The sequence below is a fragment of the Cynocephalus volans genome, chromosome 7, assembly GCF_027409185.1.
Source record: "Cynocephalus volans isolate mCynVol1 chromosome 7, mCynVol1.pri, whole genome shotgun sequence".
NCBI lineage: Eukaryota > Metazoa > Chordata > Mammalia > Dermoptera > Cynocephalidae > Cynocephalus > Cynocephalus volans.
Window position 1 is genome coordinate 87,769,439 of NC_084466.1, and position 17,846 is coordinate 87,787,284.

Sequence of the window (17,846 nt, forward strand, 5' to 3'; positions counted from 1 at the left end):
TGGTCTTTTGTGACTTCTTTTTCACGGCGTAATGTTTTCAAGATTTATCCATGTTGTATCATGTATCAGCACTTCGTTCCTTTTTATAGCCAAATATTCCATTGTATGGATATACCACATTTAAAAAAATCTGTTCACCTGCTGATCAGTTGATGGGCATTTGATTTTTTTCCATTTTTGGAAAACAATATTTAATATAGAATAATCCTGCTATGAACATTCATGTACAAATTTTTGCATGGATATATGTTTTTATTTTTCCTGGGTATATACCTAGGAGTGGAATTGCTGGGTCATGTGGTAACTCTACATTTATCATTTTGAGCAAATGCCAGCAGCCATACTGTTTTACATTAGCATTGCCATGTATCAGGATTCCAATGTGTCTGCATTTTCACCTTTTATTTATAGCCATTCTATTGGGTATGAAGTGATAGCTCATTGTGGCTTTGATTTATATTTCCCGAGTGATAAATTCTGTTGGGCATCTTTTCGTGTGGTTATTGGCCATTTGTGTATCTTCTTTGGAGAAATGTGTATTCAGATCCTTTGTTCAACTTTTTAGTTGGTTTATTTGTCTTTTTTAAATTATTGATTTGTAAGAGTTCTTTGTATATGCTAGATACAAGTCCCTTAGAAGATATATTATTTTCAAATATTTTCTCCCATTCTGTGGGTTGCTTCTTTACTTTTTTATGGTGTCCTTTGAAGCACAGACATTTTTAATTTTGATGATGTCCTATTTATATATTTTTCTTTTGTTGCTTGTGCCTTGGTGTCCTATATAAGACAGCTTTGTCTAACTCAAGGTCACAAAGATTTAATCCTATATTTTCTTCTGAGAGTTTTATGGTTTTAGCCTTTTCATTTAGGTCTGTCATACATTTTCAAGTTAATTTTTGTGTATGGTGTAAGGTAGGAACCCAACTTCATTATTTTTTATGTGGATATTCTGTTGTTCTGACACCATTGAGTTGTCCTGGCCCCCTTGTGGAAAATACTTGAGTGTAAATGTGAGGGTTTATTTCTGGCCTCTCAATTCAATCCATTGGTCTGTATGTCTTTTCTTGTGCTAGTACCACACTGTCTTGATTTTTGAACTCAGGAAGTGTGTGTCTTACAATTTTGTTCTTCTGTTTCAAGATTGTCTACTCTGTATTCCTTGTGTTTTCATACGAAATTTAGACTCAGCTTATCAATTTTTGCAAAAAGGAAGTTGGAATTTGATAAGAACTGTGTTGAATTTGTAGGTCAGTTATGTGGAGTGCTCCAATGTTCACAATATTAAGTTTTCTGATCCATTCGTTAAGATCTTTAATTTCTTTAAATACTGTTTTGTAGTTTCCAGAGTAGAAGTTTTGCACTTTTTTTGTTAAATTCATTCATAAGTGTTTTATTCATCTTAATTCAATTGTTTTTAAATTTCATTTTTATATTATTCATTACTAGTGTATAGAAATAAATACAAATGATTTCTGTATGTTGATCTTGTATTTGTAACCTTGCTGAACTCGTTTATTAACTAATAGTATTTCTAATAGATTTTTTTGGCTTGTCTATATACATGATCATGTCATCTGCAAACCAATTTTTTAAAAAGATTATTATATGTAGGTTTCCTGTGTGCAGAAGGTGATTTATGAAAGTATCCACCTACTCAGGCCCAGGAGGTACAAAGGCCATAGCTCCTGGGATTTGGTAGATGTTGAAATCACTCCCTGGCCCCATAAGCTAATTCCTCTGGCCATTGTGCGCCCATCTCACTCTCTTGAAAGAGACTTATGAGACGAAATCTACCTGCTGCTTATTCTATTTTAGATCACTATTGTCCAAAGAAAGTGTCCTAGTCTCTTGTGATCCTCTATCATATCATTATTTTCATTTTAAAATGGGTGCTAGGATCCTATGTGGTCCTGTCCCTGTCTCCGTGTTCTTTTGGTTGAGCTGCACCCACAGGCCAGCTTTTCTTCTGCCTAGGCTCCTTTGTACATGCTGTTTCTCCGCCTGGATCCCTTCTCCTTGTCTTTGCATAGGCACCTCCTGATTGTACTTCAGCTGTGTGTACCCTAGATCAGGTCAGCTTTTTTGTTTTGCTATAGCTTCCCTCTGCATGTTATATTTGTTTTTTTTCCCATTTGACTCACTTCTCAGTTGTAATTTTTCATTCGTTAGCTCATTTAAGTCTTGTCTGTTTACCCACTCCATGAAGCTCCATGAAAGCATGGGCCATGCTTTTGTTCACTGCATTGTTAGCACCTAGCACAGAGGTTTACCAAACATCTATTATTTAATTACTGAAAGAAGCCAGTTCAGAAGTATTAGCCCAGTTCTTGGGTGCTTGTTTACGACTAATAAAGTTGAGCTAGTGGTTCACCTGGTGTCCATAAATGCTTAAGGGTTTTGGCAATGCTAGTTATACATGACAATATCATTTTGTAATAAGAATGTTTGGCAGGTATGTGTGGTATGTTGGCTTCAGTAATATTTTCTTTTTTTAGTTTGGTTACACTGCCTGTTATTGGTATTCTATTTTTGTGGATCTGATTTGGTATTGGCAAATTTTGAAGACTTAACCTCTTGGGAAATGCTAACTAGATCATAAAATAGTAATGGGGTACTGAAGCTTTCACCTAAATTGTATTTCCAGTAAAGCCAGCCTTACTATTTGGAGGCAAGGCTTGGGAAAACTTTCAGGTGAGGCCAGTTCTTCATTTCAAAGAATTTGTGGTTGCTTGGACTAAATGTAGCCTGCAAGTCTGGGTTCGTTGGTGCTGTGCTATGCCAGAAAGAGAAGGTAGCAGTTTTTGTTGTTAGAAGAGTAAAAAGTGGAAGAAATGAAATATTGAAGAAGAAAAACTGGGCTTCCTCTCACTTCTGAAACTTTTGTTTTACTAATGAAGTGGGATAAAAAAGAATGTGGAAAGATGGACAGATTAAAGTATTTGTTACTTTTGTAAAATGTCCATTGTTGCTACAGGATCTTCCTATGATGTAAAGTAAGAATAGGACATGGAAATCTTCAGATTGTCCATGTTTGCTTGAGGATATTTTGTAGCTATTGTATGACTCATTTAGTTATTTTTTTTTTACAGTCTGTCACCACCACAAAACATGATATCTACGAACACCTTCAGTGTTCGCAGATAAATAAGAACTTATTTGCATATTTAAGGACAAGTGTATTTCCAGAGGTGACTTTTTCCCCCTTCACGTTAAGATGTATGTACTTACTGATAATACTGTTTGTTGTTTGAGAACTCGAGACAGAAGACTTATTCGGATTATCCAGTGACACTCAGTAGCAGGGTGTGATTAAGCTCTGTCTTTCTGGCTCTTAGCCAAGTGTGTGTTTCTCTGGTCATGGAATTATAGAATAGGGCAGGTGGTACATTTATATGCCTTTGATTTCTCAGAAGTTGGTGAGCTTAACTAAACAGAATTTTAGAGCTAGGTAGGATTGTTGGAAGAGGGGACAGGGAATGGAGAGTTAATTCTTCACTGTTATGTGGTGCAGTTGAATTTACATGTAGCTATAAGTGATTTTTCCAGGGGATTAAGGTGGCACTGAGCTTAGAAAACTGGCTGGGTTTTAGCAATTCAGAATTGGATACATTATTGGAACCTTTGCTAAGGAGTGGACTTGTGTTTGGTACAGTGACAGGAAAATTATTGTACCTATAGTTCTCCTGGTTCTTTATTTTGGTCAAAACATGGGAAGGTGAAGTAAGATTAGATGGGGATGACAAATTTTTTAAAAGATACAGAATTATTAAAAGATCAAAAGGAGCTCTATTTGGCTATCTTATTGGTGGAATTGTGTTTTGTTTGGTTACAAATGAATTATTCTGATACAAAGTATAATTTACATGAGTTCAGTATTTATTTTAGAAAAATGTGTAAAGATATAGCCCAAGAAAATTCTTGAATTACACTCTGATTTAAACTTTGGAAAATGATAGCTTTTTAACTAGTGCCAATCTCTGGTGACTTATATATGTTACAAAGTCTGACTAGCATGTATAGTATGTGTAATAAAAGATTGTTTAGTAAATAATCAGTTCATTGCCAGACTGTTTTTATTGGTGATGTATTTGCTTAAAAAAGATAAATCAATATGTCCAGATATTATAGCATGTTAAAATAGAAACTATAAACCAAAACTTTTGAAACTTTAAAAAAGGAAACTGTTTTATCAAAAGTTATTTTAAAAATGAAGCTATTGCTTTATTTAACATTTAAATCGTTTTAAAAATATATTATTTTAAGACTTGAAGTTCTGTGGGCTAGCTGATTAACTGAGTTGGTTAGAGTGCAGGCCAAGGGTTCAGGTTCCCATACCGACCAGCTGCCACCCCTCCTCTGCTGCCCCCCACAAAAAAGAATTGCGATCCTAGATTTCTGAATGCTGGTGGTAGTGGTTTTGTTTGGTTTTTAAAGTATTCTACATTAAGAATTATCTAGTGCAGAAAGGTATTTTTGGATTTTTTTATACACATAGACTGAAATATTTAATTATTTGGGAATACCAAATTTAAAATGGAATTACTTTAATTTTTACGTTATTTTGAATGTACAGATATGGTCCATATCTATATACAACTATTCTATTCACATTTTGTTATACTATTAACTAGTTTTTCAAAATTGAGAAGTAATAAATGTATGTGCATAATAACAATATTTCAGGTGAGCCTCCCTCCCACATACGAGCGCACGTAATCTATTCAGAGGCAACAGCTTTAACAGTGTTATGGTACAGTCTGGTAACTAAAACATGTATCTATTGTTAGAACAGCATTGTTCTTAAAAATATGTTCAATTAATTATTTTATTGTTCTTAAGTTTAACTTTTTATTTAAATGCTTTTGGAAATAATGTTCTTTTAGTACAGTGGGATATTATTTGTAGTTATATGGCTGTGTCTTATCATAAAATCCATAGTATGTATGCATTTTTATTATTAAGAAGTGGTATTGTTATTGCTACTGCCAGGTTGGCTGACAAAAAGAAGGTAGTTAAGTCTATAGTATTGTAGATTAGTTCTTCAATGAAAAATGAGTGTCAAGATAGCCTCTTTGCATGGTGCATTACAAATGTGCTTTCTTAATAGAAGGCAAACATCATGCCAGAGATAATCCTTTCAAGGTTTGGAGTACGAAAACAGAACTCACATGGAAATTTCAAATAATTATGGAGAAAAGTATTTTCTGATAGGTATTAAGTATTAAGCTCAGAAATCTCCACATGTAAGGAAGGAATTTAAATCTTAACACTATTCTGTTCATCAGCTTTTTAAGGAAATTTGGCCATACAGATTGGGCACTAGGGACAGTGTGTTTAAAAATAGACCACAATCAGGAGAGGCTAAAACCAAGATTTTAAAAAGATTTGAGGATCATTTCGAACCTGATGTTTAGGCGAGCAGTTGTAATTAATTCTGTTTCATATGTGGAAAAGGACCTCTCAAACTCATATCCATTTCCTCTTAATATAAATAGTCTCCAGAAGTATTTATGAAGTATGCATTTTTTATAATCAAGAAAAAGGTAGAGGGGAGAATTATATAAAAATCTTGGTTTAGATGTAGTTTCCTTTTGCAATATTTATTAATCTTTGAGGTTTTCACTTCCTACTCACTAAAACCACTGTGTACCCCTTGCTGTATAGCAACTAGCAGGCTTATTCAGGACATGGGAGACTCACTTCATTCACTTGGAATAAGCCTCTCCATATTTCCAAAAGTAGCAAAATCCATTAGTAATACTCTTTTTGCTTCTGCCACCTATATTCTTCCTCTGAGTTTGGACTGTCTGGAGTTTTGGGGGGTTTTAGCTTTTTCCTGCAGTTACAGCACCTGAAGTATGTGACTTCTTACCCAGAGGAGGCGTGCACCTGCCAGCTATGAAAATGGCACGTGGTCTGCTTTGAGACCAACTAGTTCGGTGTGGTTATGTGAACTATTTATCTGTCTCATATCCCACCTAATTTAAAAATAAAATCAGGATATCTTTTATAAGCATCAAAGCATTAACAGATTCTGTTATTTACCTGGTTGAAAATGTTTAGTAATTATATACATGTATTTCATTGGTTAGGTATGGGTATTGGAAAAATAAACAGTTTAGTACCATTTTAATGTCAGGTTGCAAACTCCTAAAAAATGGAACTAGATTGTTATAATTTGTGCATTTTTGCTCAACACATTATTCAATATAAGTATTAATAAATATTTTTATTACTGAACAGTTTATATACAAAAAAAAATCTTTTAATTAAATAAATGGCATATTGAAAATTAAGGGAAATAAAACTGGTAAAGAATAAATGGGATATTTTCCCATTTTTATGAAGTACAAAGAATTGATTGCTTTACTCTGGTGATTTATTTTATATGCTAAAGCCTCCCCCCTTCCCTTTACTGTGGAACATTTCCATGACATACAGTAGTAGAGAGAAAACCCAACTTCAGCAGCTATGAGATCACAGTCAGTCTTGTTTCATCTGTACTCTGCCATCTCCAGACTATTTTGAAGCAAGTCCTAGATACATTTCCATTTGTTTTTCTAAAAGATAATCAAGCCTTCGTTTTTAAACATATGAAAAAATCTAGTATTCAATCAGTATATTGTATTGAGTGAAGAACACAGCATTAATCTTAGACCAAAAACGTGCCTCATGAGAAAATGAACTTACTTTATATTGATAACTCTTAGTATTCATGGACTGATTTTTTTCCTGTCTTCTTTTTAAAATTCAGGCTTACTTTATTTCGCGTTTCACCAGCTCCTTTCTTTTGACATTTGACTCTTTCCCTGCACCTCCACAAGGGGGCAGATAAAGGAAGAGAGAAGTGTAGTTTAAATGAACCTGATTTGAGTTACACCTTTCTTAATAAATCTGATGGAGTTGCAGAACATATTTGGGGTGACTTCAGATACAAGCAGTGACTTCTCTTCTTGAAACAACTTATGGTGCCTCTCCTCTCTCTTCAAAGACAAAATATTAGCTATTTAAAAGGGGGTTAAGCAATAATCTTTTAAAAAAAATTTCCAAAGCATTGTCACAGTCTTTAATTTTCTCTGTGAATAATAATTTCTCTATAAAAATAATGATTTGGGCTTTAATGAAAATATAGCATTTGAATTTATATCTAACTTTTGCAAACTATAATTTTAGATAGCTATTGCTGAGATTTCTCGTTGAGTGATACAAATGTTACCCAGCTGAAGTATTTTAGCTGGGCGTTTGATTAGCAATGGAAGGGGCATATCTACTGTCTTTATTTCCATACAGCTTTCTCATTTCTTAAAATCTTCAGTTAATATGGCAAGTGTCATTGAGTGAATTATATTCAGAAACACCTACAAATATATGATATTGAGCACCTGAACACCATATAAATTGCTGTTTAGTCTGGGAATTTTACAAGAGCATCTATAACGTTTTATTTCAACTTATTATTTCTTTGTTTGGACTTCTGTATTTGACTACTGTGATCTGTAGGACTTTTTTTCTTCAGTATGTTGTATATTTACTCTTCTTATTGTTTTTTGTTTTCCCAGTGTATATATTTCTTTCAGAAATATGCTATTTTTTCAAGTAGACTATATGAGACTCACATTTTGCATTAGTGGTTTGGCTAGGATATTGGGGGAAATGGTGGGATAAACTTGCAGAATTGATTCTTCTTTTTGTCTACATTTTGGCATCTGTACATTTGCAGTTAGTGTTTTTCCTTCTGTTGCCACCGTTAAGATCTCTAATTATCAAAGTTTCTAATATCTATGTGGCATGACACATAATTACATTGAAACAGTTATCTTACGTTCCTGTGGCGTTCTTTTTTTTCAGCACTTAATGCCTTTTATTCCTTAGCTTCATGCATGAATTATTTAGCATATGTGAAGAGGCTTAACTGTTTCCATTACATTCTTTCTGGACAGTTCTTGTTATATTTAGGATATACTTATACTTTAGACAAAGTAAGAATGTTATTGTTGTTGACCTTGACACCAGATAACTGGGCAGACATTATATAGCTATGTTTGAGTCCTCACAAAATGTGCTGTTGAAGCCAACAGAGTCCTGGCGGGATACTCTCCTGGACAGCAGAGTTATGGAGCTTTTCTTCACAGTAAGTCTCGTCTTCAGCGCTGGCATCCGGGGCCACAGAAAAGAGGAAATGCCTTTGTATTGTTTTTTTTTTTTTTAGGTAAAACAGGACAGATTGCTTTTATTTTCTAAAGTCTTCTCTTCTCATCAATATATCTGCTTACACAGAAATTATATAAAAAGGTTCTTGCTAATTTATAAAAATATTGTATAGTTATGAGAGGTTTAATATCTCAGAGCAGAAGTTCTCAAACTTTTTATTTCAGGACCCCTTTATACGCCTAAAAATTATTGAGAACCCTAAAATGCTTTCGTTTATGTGGATTATAGCTATTAGTATTTTTACTATCAAAAATTCAAACTGAGAACTTCAAAAGAGAATTTTAATCCATTAAAAAATAGCAATAAGAATCCAATACATATTAACATAAGTAACATTTTAATGAACAAATAATTATATTTTTTAAAACAAAGAAATGTTTAGTGAGAAGAGTGGCATTATTTTATAATTTTGTAAATCACTTTATTGTCGGGCTTAGTAGAAGACAGCCAGATTCTCTTACCTGCTTCTGCATTTAATTAGTTGCAGTATTGTCGATCATGTGGCCTTGAGGAAACTCCACTTTATATGAGTGTGACAGTGAGAATGGAAAAGGCGGATACTGTCTTAGTATTATTATGAAAATAGTTTTGCCTTCACAGACAACCTGACAGTGTCTTAGGAAGCTCTAGGGGTCTTTGGACCACACTTTGAGAACTGCTGTTCTAGAGATGTGTACTTTTTATGTCCTGGTTTTATTTGTCAGTCATGAATAAAGTTAGTGTTATTAAATAGCATTTATTTCAAATATAACTTTAAATAGTCCTTTTTATTATTTGCTAAATATTAAAGACATAAGAAGTATGTTCCCACATTTGCCGATGAGTCTCCCCAGTAGAATAGTCAAAAGCTGGAGGGAAAAAAGTGTGTGTGTGTGTGTGTGTGTGTGTGTGTGTGTGTGTGTGTGTGTGTGTGTGTGTGTGTGTGTGTGATGATAATTTGCAGTTATAAGGTGAGTACACAAATTAGTTGGACTTGGACAAAAGTCCAAATAAATACCTATTAAAAAGAAAAATAGAAAGTTATCTTACTTAATTCCAACTGTTACAGCTTCTCACTTTTCATTTGCTTTAAAAATATGCATGAGCCTTACAACTACCTTCCCTTTTTGGTTGAAGCATTTAAAATACTGTAGTTATATGGTATATATTAAAAAATATCTAGAACAAGGTTATCCATCTATGGGTATACATAACATTTTCTGTAGAAATATTCAGACTGAGCATTAATCACTTTGCATTTTCTTTTTTAAGTCAGAGAAATGATGACTAAAAACACTATCAAACTCAAAGAAATAATTGCAAGTAAACTTTAAAATTCTGTTGCCTGCCTCATTTGACAGGAATTGTTTTGATATGAATCTGCTTCTTTGTATTACTCACTCGACTGATAGTAGATCCCACTCCAGCAGTTTTTGAAAGGTGGAAAACTTGCTGGCAGTACTGGAAACAACCCCACCAAATCTGAACAGCTGTCTAGACAGAGCAGACAGCTGCTCCGTCAGCTGTGAACCACCACATGCAAATAACTTTGAATTTGAGAGTTAACCCTTTTTAACTTTATTTTAACAGTTTTATGTTTGTATTATTTTCATTTAGGCAGTTTATAAACAATTTTAATTTTGTTATTTGATGCAAAAATGATAATGGCTAATCTTTTTATGTAATTCAGTTTTTGTTTAATGTAGTTTCATTTATGTGAATCCATTACCTAATTTAAAGCATTTCTCCACTGGATATAACTGTTGTACTAGATTTGAGTAGATACACATAAAAAACTGTTGCATGGGATCAAGACTTTAAATATACTGATTCTAAGATTTTTTTTTTTTTTATAAGATTTTAAATGTGTTGGAATACTTTTGATTGCATTCTTCCCCTTGGAAATTTACAGACTTTTCAATTTTTCTTTCCTCCATAAGGTCTTGGAAAAAAACCACTCTTACTAGGTTTTTCCTCTTACCTTTTTGACAGATTCTTCTTGATCTTACATATGTCTCATTTCTTTGCTCATCGCATAAATGTGGCATTCCTAATCTTAGTTCTGATCTTTGCTGACTGTGTATACTTTTCTGGAGCTATCTCTCCTACACATAGGACTTCAGGTACCACATCACCGCTGACCCCTAAGTCTATATTCAGCACAGGCCATTCTGGAGTTCCAGAGTTTTATAATCCAAGTGCTTACTGGATGTTTTAATTTGGATTGCCCACACATGTCTTAGGTTTAACATGATCCAGGAGATTCATCATCTTTAACTTGCTTCTCCTTCTTTATTCCTTATCTGGGTGAATAGCCTCACCATTCATCTCACTGGTGTCCTGCTAGACTTTGCTTTCTCATATCCCTCTGCCTCTATTCCATATTTAGGTGGTAAATTTAGTTTTTAATTGTATAATACATTTGTATTGAAGTACATGTTCAGATATGGTGGAACTGTTTTGTAATGCTGACATTGGAAGAAGGGCAAGAATCCATGTTATGTAACAGTCCTTTATCATGAGTTTTGTGTGGTTCATATTTTCAGGGAACATAAATTAAGCTTGAACAATATGGATAGGCTCCAAGAATAGTGATTTATTTTTATTTAATTTTGTTACATTGTCGACATTAGCTATTTTATTGAGGGTATTCTTACTTTTGATTCCTCACTTCTAGGCCACAACCAACCAACCATCTGGCTCTGTGTGTAGAAAAGTTTGTGAGATGGGTTTCTGTTGTCCCATACTGCATTGTGTCTGTTGAGAGAATATATTCCTGGATATCATGCTGAAATGTTGACTAGGTCCCAAGGCACAATGCCAGAAATTTAGTTATGGTTTTCAGATAAACAGCTTGTAAGGATGAGTTGTGTTCAAAAGTTCATGAACTAGACAGTGTGCATTTATGAATTTGTGTATTGTACTTTGAATTTACTATATAAAACTTAAGAAACATTGTAATATAGTTTGAAAAACATTTGTGTTCTAGACCAGGGATTGGTAAACTTTATCTATATAGGGCCAGATGGCAAATATTTTAGGCTTTGCAGGTCATGTAGTCTTGTTCATCTCTGCCATTGCAGTGTAGCAGCAGCCATAGATGATACATAAGAAAGCAGGCATGGTGGTGTTCCAATAAAATTTTATTGATGGCTATTAAAATGTGAATTTTGTATAATTCTCACAGGTCACAAAGTATTATTCTTCTGATTTCCGCCACCCCAAATAAAAATGAAAAAAACATTCTTAGCTCATAGCCGTGCAAAAACAGGATTCTGCCAGATTTGGCCTGTAAGCCGTGATTTGCCAACCCCTGCCTTAGACCAAAGAGTGTGACATATTTTAAGTATGTCAATAGATCGATTAACTTTGTAATTTCTAGAGATATTTTAGTGCTTTAAATTTCTTTACTAGGACTTTAAGAAGTTCAGAGATTAAGAATTAATGGAATCAGTCAGTGAAGAAGGATTTATCGAGAGTTCATTGTGGCCCAGCACTGTATCATTGAATACTTAAAAGAAAGGTTCTAACCTTATGTAATTTATAAATGATTTGCAAATTAACATGAATATAACCTGAAGCAAATAGAGAATAAATGTTCAATATTGTGTAACATTTACGAAGTAGAGAGCTTTGTGTAGGAAAGAAAAGGGCTGAAGTAGTTAAGTACTTGTGGAAAATAGAAAATGGTCATAGTAGATGTTGGGTGGATTAAGATTAATAATTACAATATAATTTCTTCACTAAATTTTCCTTGGCTATTTTAATTATGTTATGCCACAGAAATGAAACCTTTAACATCTGAGAATACTAATAATACTCTAAAATTAGGGAATAGTATTTTGGGAGCATTTCCTTCATACAGAACACTATTCCAGGTATTCCACATCAGTATTGTATCATTGAAGTAAAATCTAGATGAGCTTTTAAATGGATTTAACTATAATTTTAAAGTTTTTATTTAAAAAATTTTAGCATATATTAATAGCAATGATGTAGGATAAAATGAGATTCAAACAAATTGTAGGCAATCTCAGAATTAATGAGAGTGTGCTTGTATGTTGGATGAATGAATGATCGTCTAGGGATGAAGTGGTGTATTGATTTTCTAAGTGCATAGAGGGCCGGCCCGTGGCTCACTCGGGAGAGTGCGGTGCTGATTTTCTAAGTGCATAACTGTTTACTTCCACTAAAGAAACATCTATATACTCTTGATTGAACTTGTCTGCTAACTTTAGCAAGAAGCTTTAGCTAGGCATAGTTAGCATAATACAGATGACTGTCGTTGTTGCTGTTTTTAGAAAAAGCAGTATGTCTGACTGGCTGGCATCTGTTTCTCTCTTTGTCATAACATGCTGGATACAGTTCAGTTTTCAAAATGTAGGTAGCCCTCAGTTAAAAACAATTGATATGTTTAAAATCATGACCTAAAATGTAAAGTGGACTGAGGGACAATATTCCAAATTTAGTTTATTCAGGAATTAATTTTTCTGTTACCTCATTCGGCATAGTAGACACGTGACCTTTACAAAGGAAGAATTTATTTTTATGGATTAGTAATTCTTTCTAACAGGTACATCGAAAAATCAGAGAAGATTCAGATATGGCACAAGATTCTCTGCAGTGCCTTGCTCAGTTAGCTTCTCTTCATGGACCCATTTTCCCCGATGAAGGATCCCAAGTTGATTATCTAGCACACTTCATTGAGGGATTACTGAATACTATCAATGGGTAGGTATACTTGCCCTTTATAACTGGAAAAGGAACTTTCCGTTTTTTTCTCTTTGTGCTTAATAGTGGAGAAAAAAAAGAAACTAGTGATTTTTTTTCCCTTTTTATGTTTTTGAAGTAAAGTTATATGGATAATTTGAAATTAATACACAGAGACATACCTTTAACAATGAATAGATGATAATGCTTGCATGTTTGGAAATGAATTATTATAATTTTTCTTCTATGCCACTTAGTAATACTCATTACTTGATTTTTAGAATTGAAATAGAAGATTCCGAAGCTGTGGGAATCTCCAGCATTATCAGCAACCTGATAAGTGTGTTCCCTCGAAATGTTTTAACTGCCATTCCAAATGAACTTTTCTCCTCCTTTGTTAACTGCCTCACGCACCTCACTTGTTCCTTTGGGCGAAGTGCTGCGTTGGAAGAAGTGGTGAGTGAATATTCCAAAATAAATTCTGTCTCTTTTTCACAGGGAAATTTGCTGTGCCTTTGCAACATTTCTCATGACAAGTAATTATTTTAAGTGAGTGCTAGCTGCTATTAAAATTATGTTTTTGCGTATATGTGCAAATTATTTGGCAACATGTGTTTACCAAAATCTTTAAAAATCTGTGTGTTAAAATCACTTTAGCAGATGAAATTTATTGGTCTTCAGGTTTTAATCTTGAGATAACTTAGTAACTGAATTAGGAAATGGAATGAAATGCTTATACTAAGCAATGAAAACTTTGATTAAGTTTACAAAGTGCTGCTAACTTCATAGTATGGTTGCGATTATGTGTCATTTTATATATATGTATTTATTTTGAGAATTTTTTATTTTGGGCTTATTAGGAAATTATGTAAACATAATTTAGTTAAAATTGTTTATATTTTGATTAGACTGTGCTCCTTAGTTTTTTTGGTGGTATGGTTTAGTAGTATATCTTGGTAGAATTTAATTTACATTAAAATTAAGACCACTAATAATACTAAAGATGTTTTTTGGTACAAATTTTCAAATGCATATTTTCCAAATTTTATGTTTGAATTTAAAAAACATGTACTAAAACCCCTTGACAACACAGCTGCTTTTGTAACAGTTACTGTGAATAACTATACTAATCATGGAAAATAATTTATTTTTTTCTCCAAAGTAGCTGTTAAATTGTTGAAACTAATTTTTCAGTTTATGATTCAAAATATGGATTCTTTTCAAGAATTGTAAGAGTAAAAAGAATATTTGTAGCCATTTGTTAGAATTTCGTGTTAAATCCTGAGTTATATAGGTGGGGAACTGGCAGTGTGTGTGAGTTTTTCTTGTCCCTTCAGAGGTGTTCAGAGAACAGAAAACTCAGGAATGGTTATGTTTATGTATCCGGGCACTTTAGTGATTTGACGAGAAAAGGAACCAGGTCAGACAGGTATTTATGTGGTGGAAATATGTAGGTTGTAGAGGAATAGTGGTTTAACAGCATTGTATTGTGGGATTCGAATTCTTCAGGGGGATACTTTTATGTTCTAAACATGAAAATCCAGGGAAATTTTAAGTATTTAAGCTCTTCTCAAACCCCTTTCAAATGATCACAGATTCTAAATCAGGTTTTGTTGTACTTTCCCTTTCTTCCTTGGTGGTAGATTAAAAAACATGTTGATCACATATTTAGAAACTCAGCTACTTTTTAGTTTCTGTTTTCGGGGTTAAGAGTGTCTCTAAAAACATTTTAAAGAATTACTGGAAGATATGTGACATTCTTGGTTTGCAACTTTAAGTTCAGAATTTATTTTGACCAGGAGACTGACAACAAAGAATTTTTCTGTCAAGGTTTGATATTAGGAAGCCTAGATACACTTTCAAAGAAGTAGACGTATATTGTGCTTATTTCACAAGAAGACATGCTCTAGATAGGATGTACCTAATAGGTTTTATTTAAGAAAAGAATCATTTCTTTTAATCTTTTAATTAATTTCTTTTAATTGATCTGTTATGATATTTAAAAATTCTTTTAAAAAATAATTGACCACCAATTGAAAATGGCAGAGGGAAAAGATTTGTCTAAAGCTTTGCATTGATTATGGAAGCCAGGTCGGGGAGGTTTGGTGAAGTCGAGGGCGGGGAGGGGGATGGCTGCTTGATGACTTGCCTGAAGAGTAAACAAATCCTCCTAAATGTCATCTGAACCTTAAGCAGTTTGCGTTGTACTTGGTGTGTGGTGGGGGCTGAGGAATGTGCAACCAGTACCTGAAGTACGGGAACAAAGCTAGCCAAACTAGACTGGACCTTCTGGAACAGTGACCACATCAACTTTTGTTATATTGGGCACCCAGTGATTGTTGTACTAGTGTGTAAATACATAGTTGTCCAGAGATGGGAAAGTATATAAAGAAATGATCTTTTAAGTGAAATTCAAAAAGTTGAGACATGGTTCACTGAAGTTTGAGGAGGATTTGACTCTAGTTTGTTTCTTGGTTTCTTTTGTCAATAATTTGTAGTTCAGCCCACGAGTAGGATCGCCAGGGAGAAGCCTTGCAACGTACTGAGTTATGTGAACAGGGCAGCCATCATGACATTGAAGTGTTTTGGATGTGTGTTTTGGATGTGTGGGAGTGTGTAAGAGGAGTGGGTGTGGATAAATGTGCACTGTAAAGGAAGATGTTTATGTTTAGTTTTAGTACATTTGTAGCCTAATCTCAAAATCAGCAAGACAGGGTAGTGAAGAAAAAGACACTTGATCCTGTTAGGAGTTCTTTATAGAGTGTAATGCAGTGAAATAATTTTGCAATTTGTTGAGTGAGTGAGGGCATTTAAAGGTCAGCATTCTTGACTCAAAATCTGGATCCTCATCGGTAATTATTTTGGAGGGAGGAGATATAGCAAAACGGAATACACTGAATCCAAATATGAGACTGAGAAGTAGGGAGCAGAAATTTGGGGGTATCTCGGTGAGAAGAGGGAAAATAATACTTACTCTCTGGAGTGGCGGTGTCAGTACGTTGTAACTGTGTATTCTGCCTTGCGCCTTCACTCATGAAAGGGTGGGTTGTTTCCAAATCCCTGCCAACCTCCCCACCCAGTGGTTCTGATAGATAGGAAAGAATTAAATCAGTGATTCTGTAGAGAGCAAGATGGCTGTCCAGCCCCTGCTTCCCCGTCACATGCATTCATTTCCTCGGCTTGAAAGATCAAAGGAAAAAATGAAATGAGATGCATGCGTATCTTTTAAATCTTGCCTTATTAAAAGTATACTTCTGTTTTAATAACAATAGCTTTAGCTCTATTAGGATTTGGAAGAAAACTAGGCACTATCACACCTTAAATACTGGCTCTTATTAGAAGAGTGCTTTAGGAATTATTTCAATGTTTTATTTAATTCTGGTTGGATCATAATTTCACCATACAGTGTTTCATGACTTGTACACGAGTCAGCTCTGATTGTTTAAATCTGTTGCACCAATCCTAGTGCAGAACCAGAGTTTTGTAGAATTCTTGTACTGGAGATAGAGTGTAGTAGATTTAGAATTAAACCTACTTACTGTCATAACTGTTGTTACATATAGTATCCCTTATATTGTTTATATTGCCAGCATTCTACACCACTAAGCTGGGGGAGCCCCTGAGATGGAATAAAGTATCTTAACCCAGGAGTAAGTCTTTTAAAAAGTCTGTCTATAAATTTTAGCTCTTGGACTTTTGGTGTTTTTGTGGGGGTAGCTTTTTTTTTTTTTGAATGATTTATCTATATGATTCTTCCAACAGCTGCAGTCCTTATCCAGGAAATCAGTTTCTCCTGGGGTATTTCAGAAGTCAGGAATACTGTCAGCTGCATAGGTACTCTGAAGTTAAATTAGTTCTGTGCTTTAAGGACTAACTAGAAAAAAATAATAACTAGCTAATGAATTGATTTGCATTTGCCATTAAAACACTTCTAAATTCTTTTTTCAATGGAGAGTTCATGAAGCTTTATTTGTGACATTTCTGTCATTTTTCTCTATTTTACTATGTTTGCCTTAAATTACATTATAGTAAGAAAGAATCTAAACACTTAGAGCAGGTGAATAAGAGCATAAACTAATGTAGCTTTTTCACTCTTTTTTTTTTTTTTTTTTAAAAGATGACCGGTAAGGGGATCTTAACCCTTGACTTGGTGTTGTGAGCACCACGCTCAGACAGTGAGCGAACCGGCCATCCGTATATGGGATCCGAACCCGGGGCCTTGGTGTTATCAGCACCGCACTCTCCCGAGTGAGCCACGGGCCGGCCCGCTTTTTCACTCTTTGATAATCCTTCTTAATGTTTTACACTGTGTGATACAAATATTGTTTGTGATCTGTCATGGCTTGGGGGTTGTGTCAATGCCTGTAAATTTTAAACTTACTGTGAAATATTTTATTCATGCAAAGTCTAAGTTTTCTGTGTTATAAAAGTACAAAGAATAATAATGAACAACTGTGTATCAACCACCCAGATTAAGAAATAGTATGTTAATAATGCCTCCCCCACCCCCACATTAACCTTGGTTTTTTTTCCCTCTCCTCTTATTGTAAGCAAGTTTTTGTTACATAATTTATTTCTATCAAATGCTTTTTGCATTAACGTCTATAAGCCAGCACTGCTAGTGAACTTCCCACTCAGTGTTCTTGGCACGTTTTTCCCAGCCTCTACAATCTCTGATAGTTGAACTTGTTTTTATTCCCAAGTTTTTATAAAGAATAATGTAGTATCCTAAATAGCAGCACCCTCAGGCTGGAAATATGGAACCCAAAGTTAAGAGAGGATAAGAAACTTCTAAAGGTTATTCCTTAGAAATAAAATTCTCTGTGAAAACTAATTGCCTATACCCATCTCGTTGCATTTGTTATGTCTGTAAATTCATATACTTTTCTTAACTGACTCATTATTTATGTTTACATATGAAGATAATCTTGATCAACAGAAAG

The 17,846-nt window shown here is 34.1% G+C and overlaps 1 protein-coding gene across 4 annotated transcripts in view; it reads left to right on the forward strand.

Annotated features, from left to right (window-relative positions):
- Window positions 1–17,846, forward strand: part of XPO4 (exportin 4) — a 107,509-nt gene that overhangs the window by 60,252 nt on the left and 29,411 nt on the right. For all 4 annotated transcript variants that reach the window (XM_063101481.1, XM_063101479.1, XM_063101480.1 and 1 more), the window contains 3 exons: window positions 8,022–8,134; window positions 12,767–12,924; window positions 13,185–13,359. In XM_063101481.1, coding sequence (XP_062957551.1) covers window positions 8,022–8,134; window positions 12,767–12,924; window positions 13,185–13,359 — 446 coding nt within the window. The remainder of the gene's footprint in view (window positions 1–8,021; window positions 8,135–12,766; window positions 12,925–13,184; window positions 13,360–17,846) is intronic.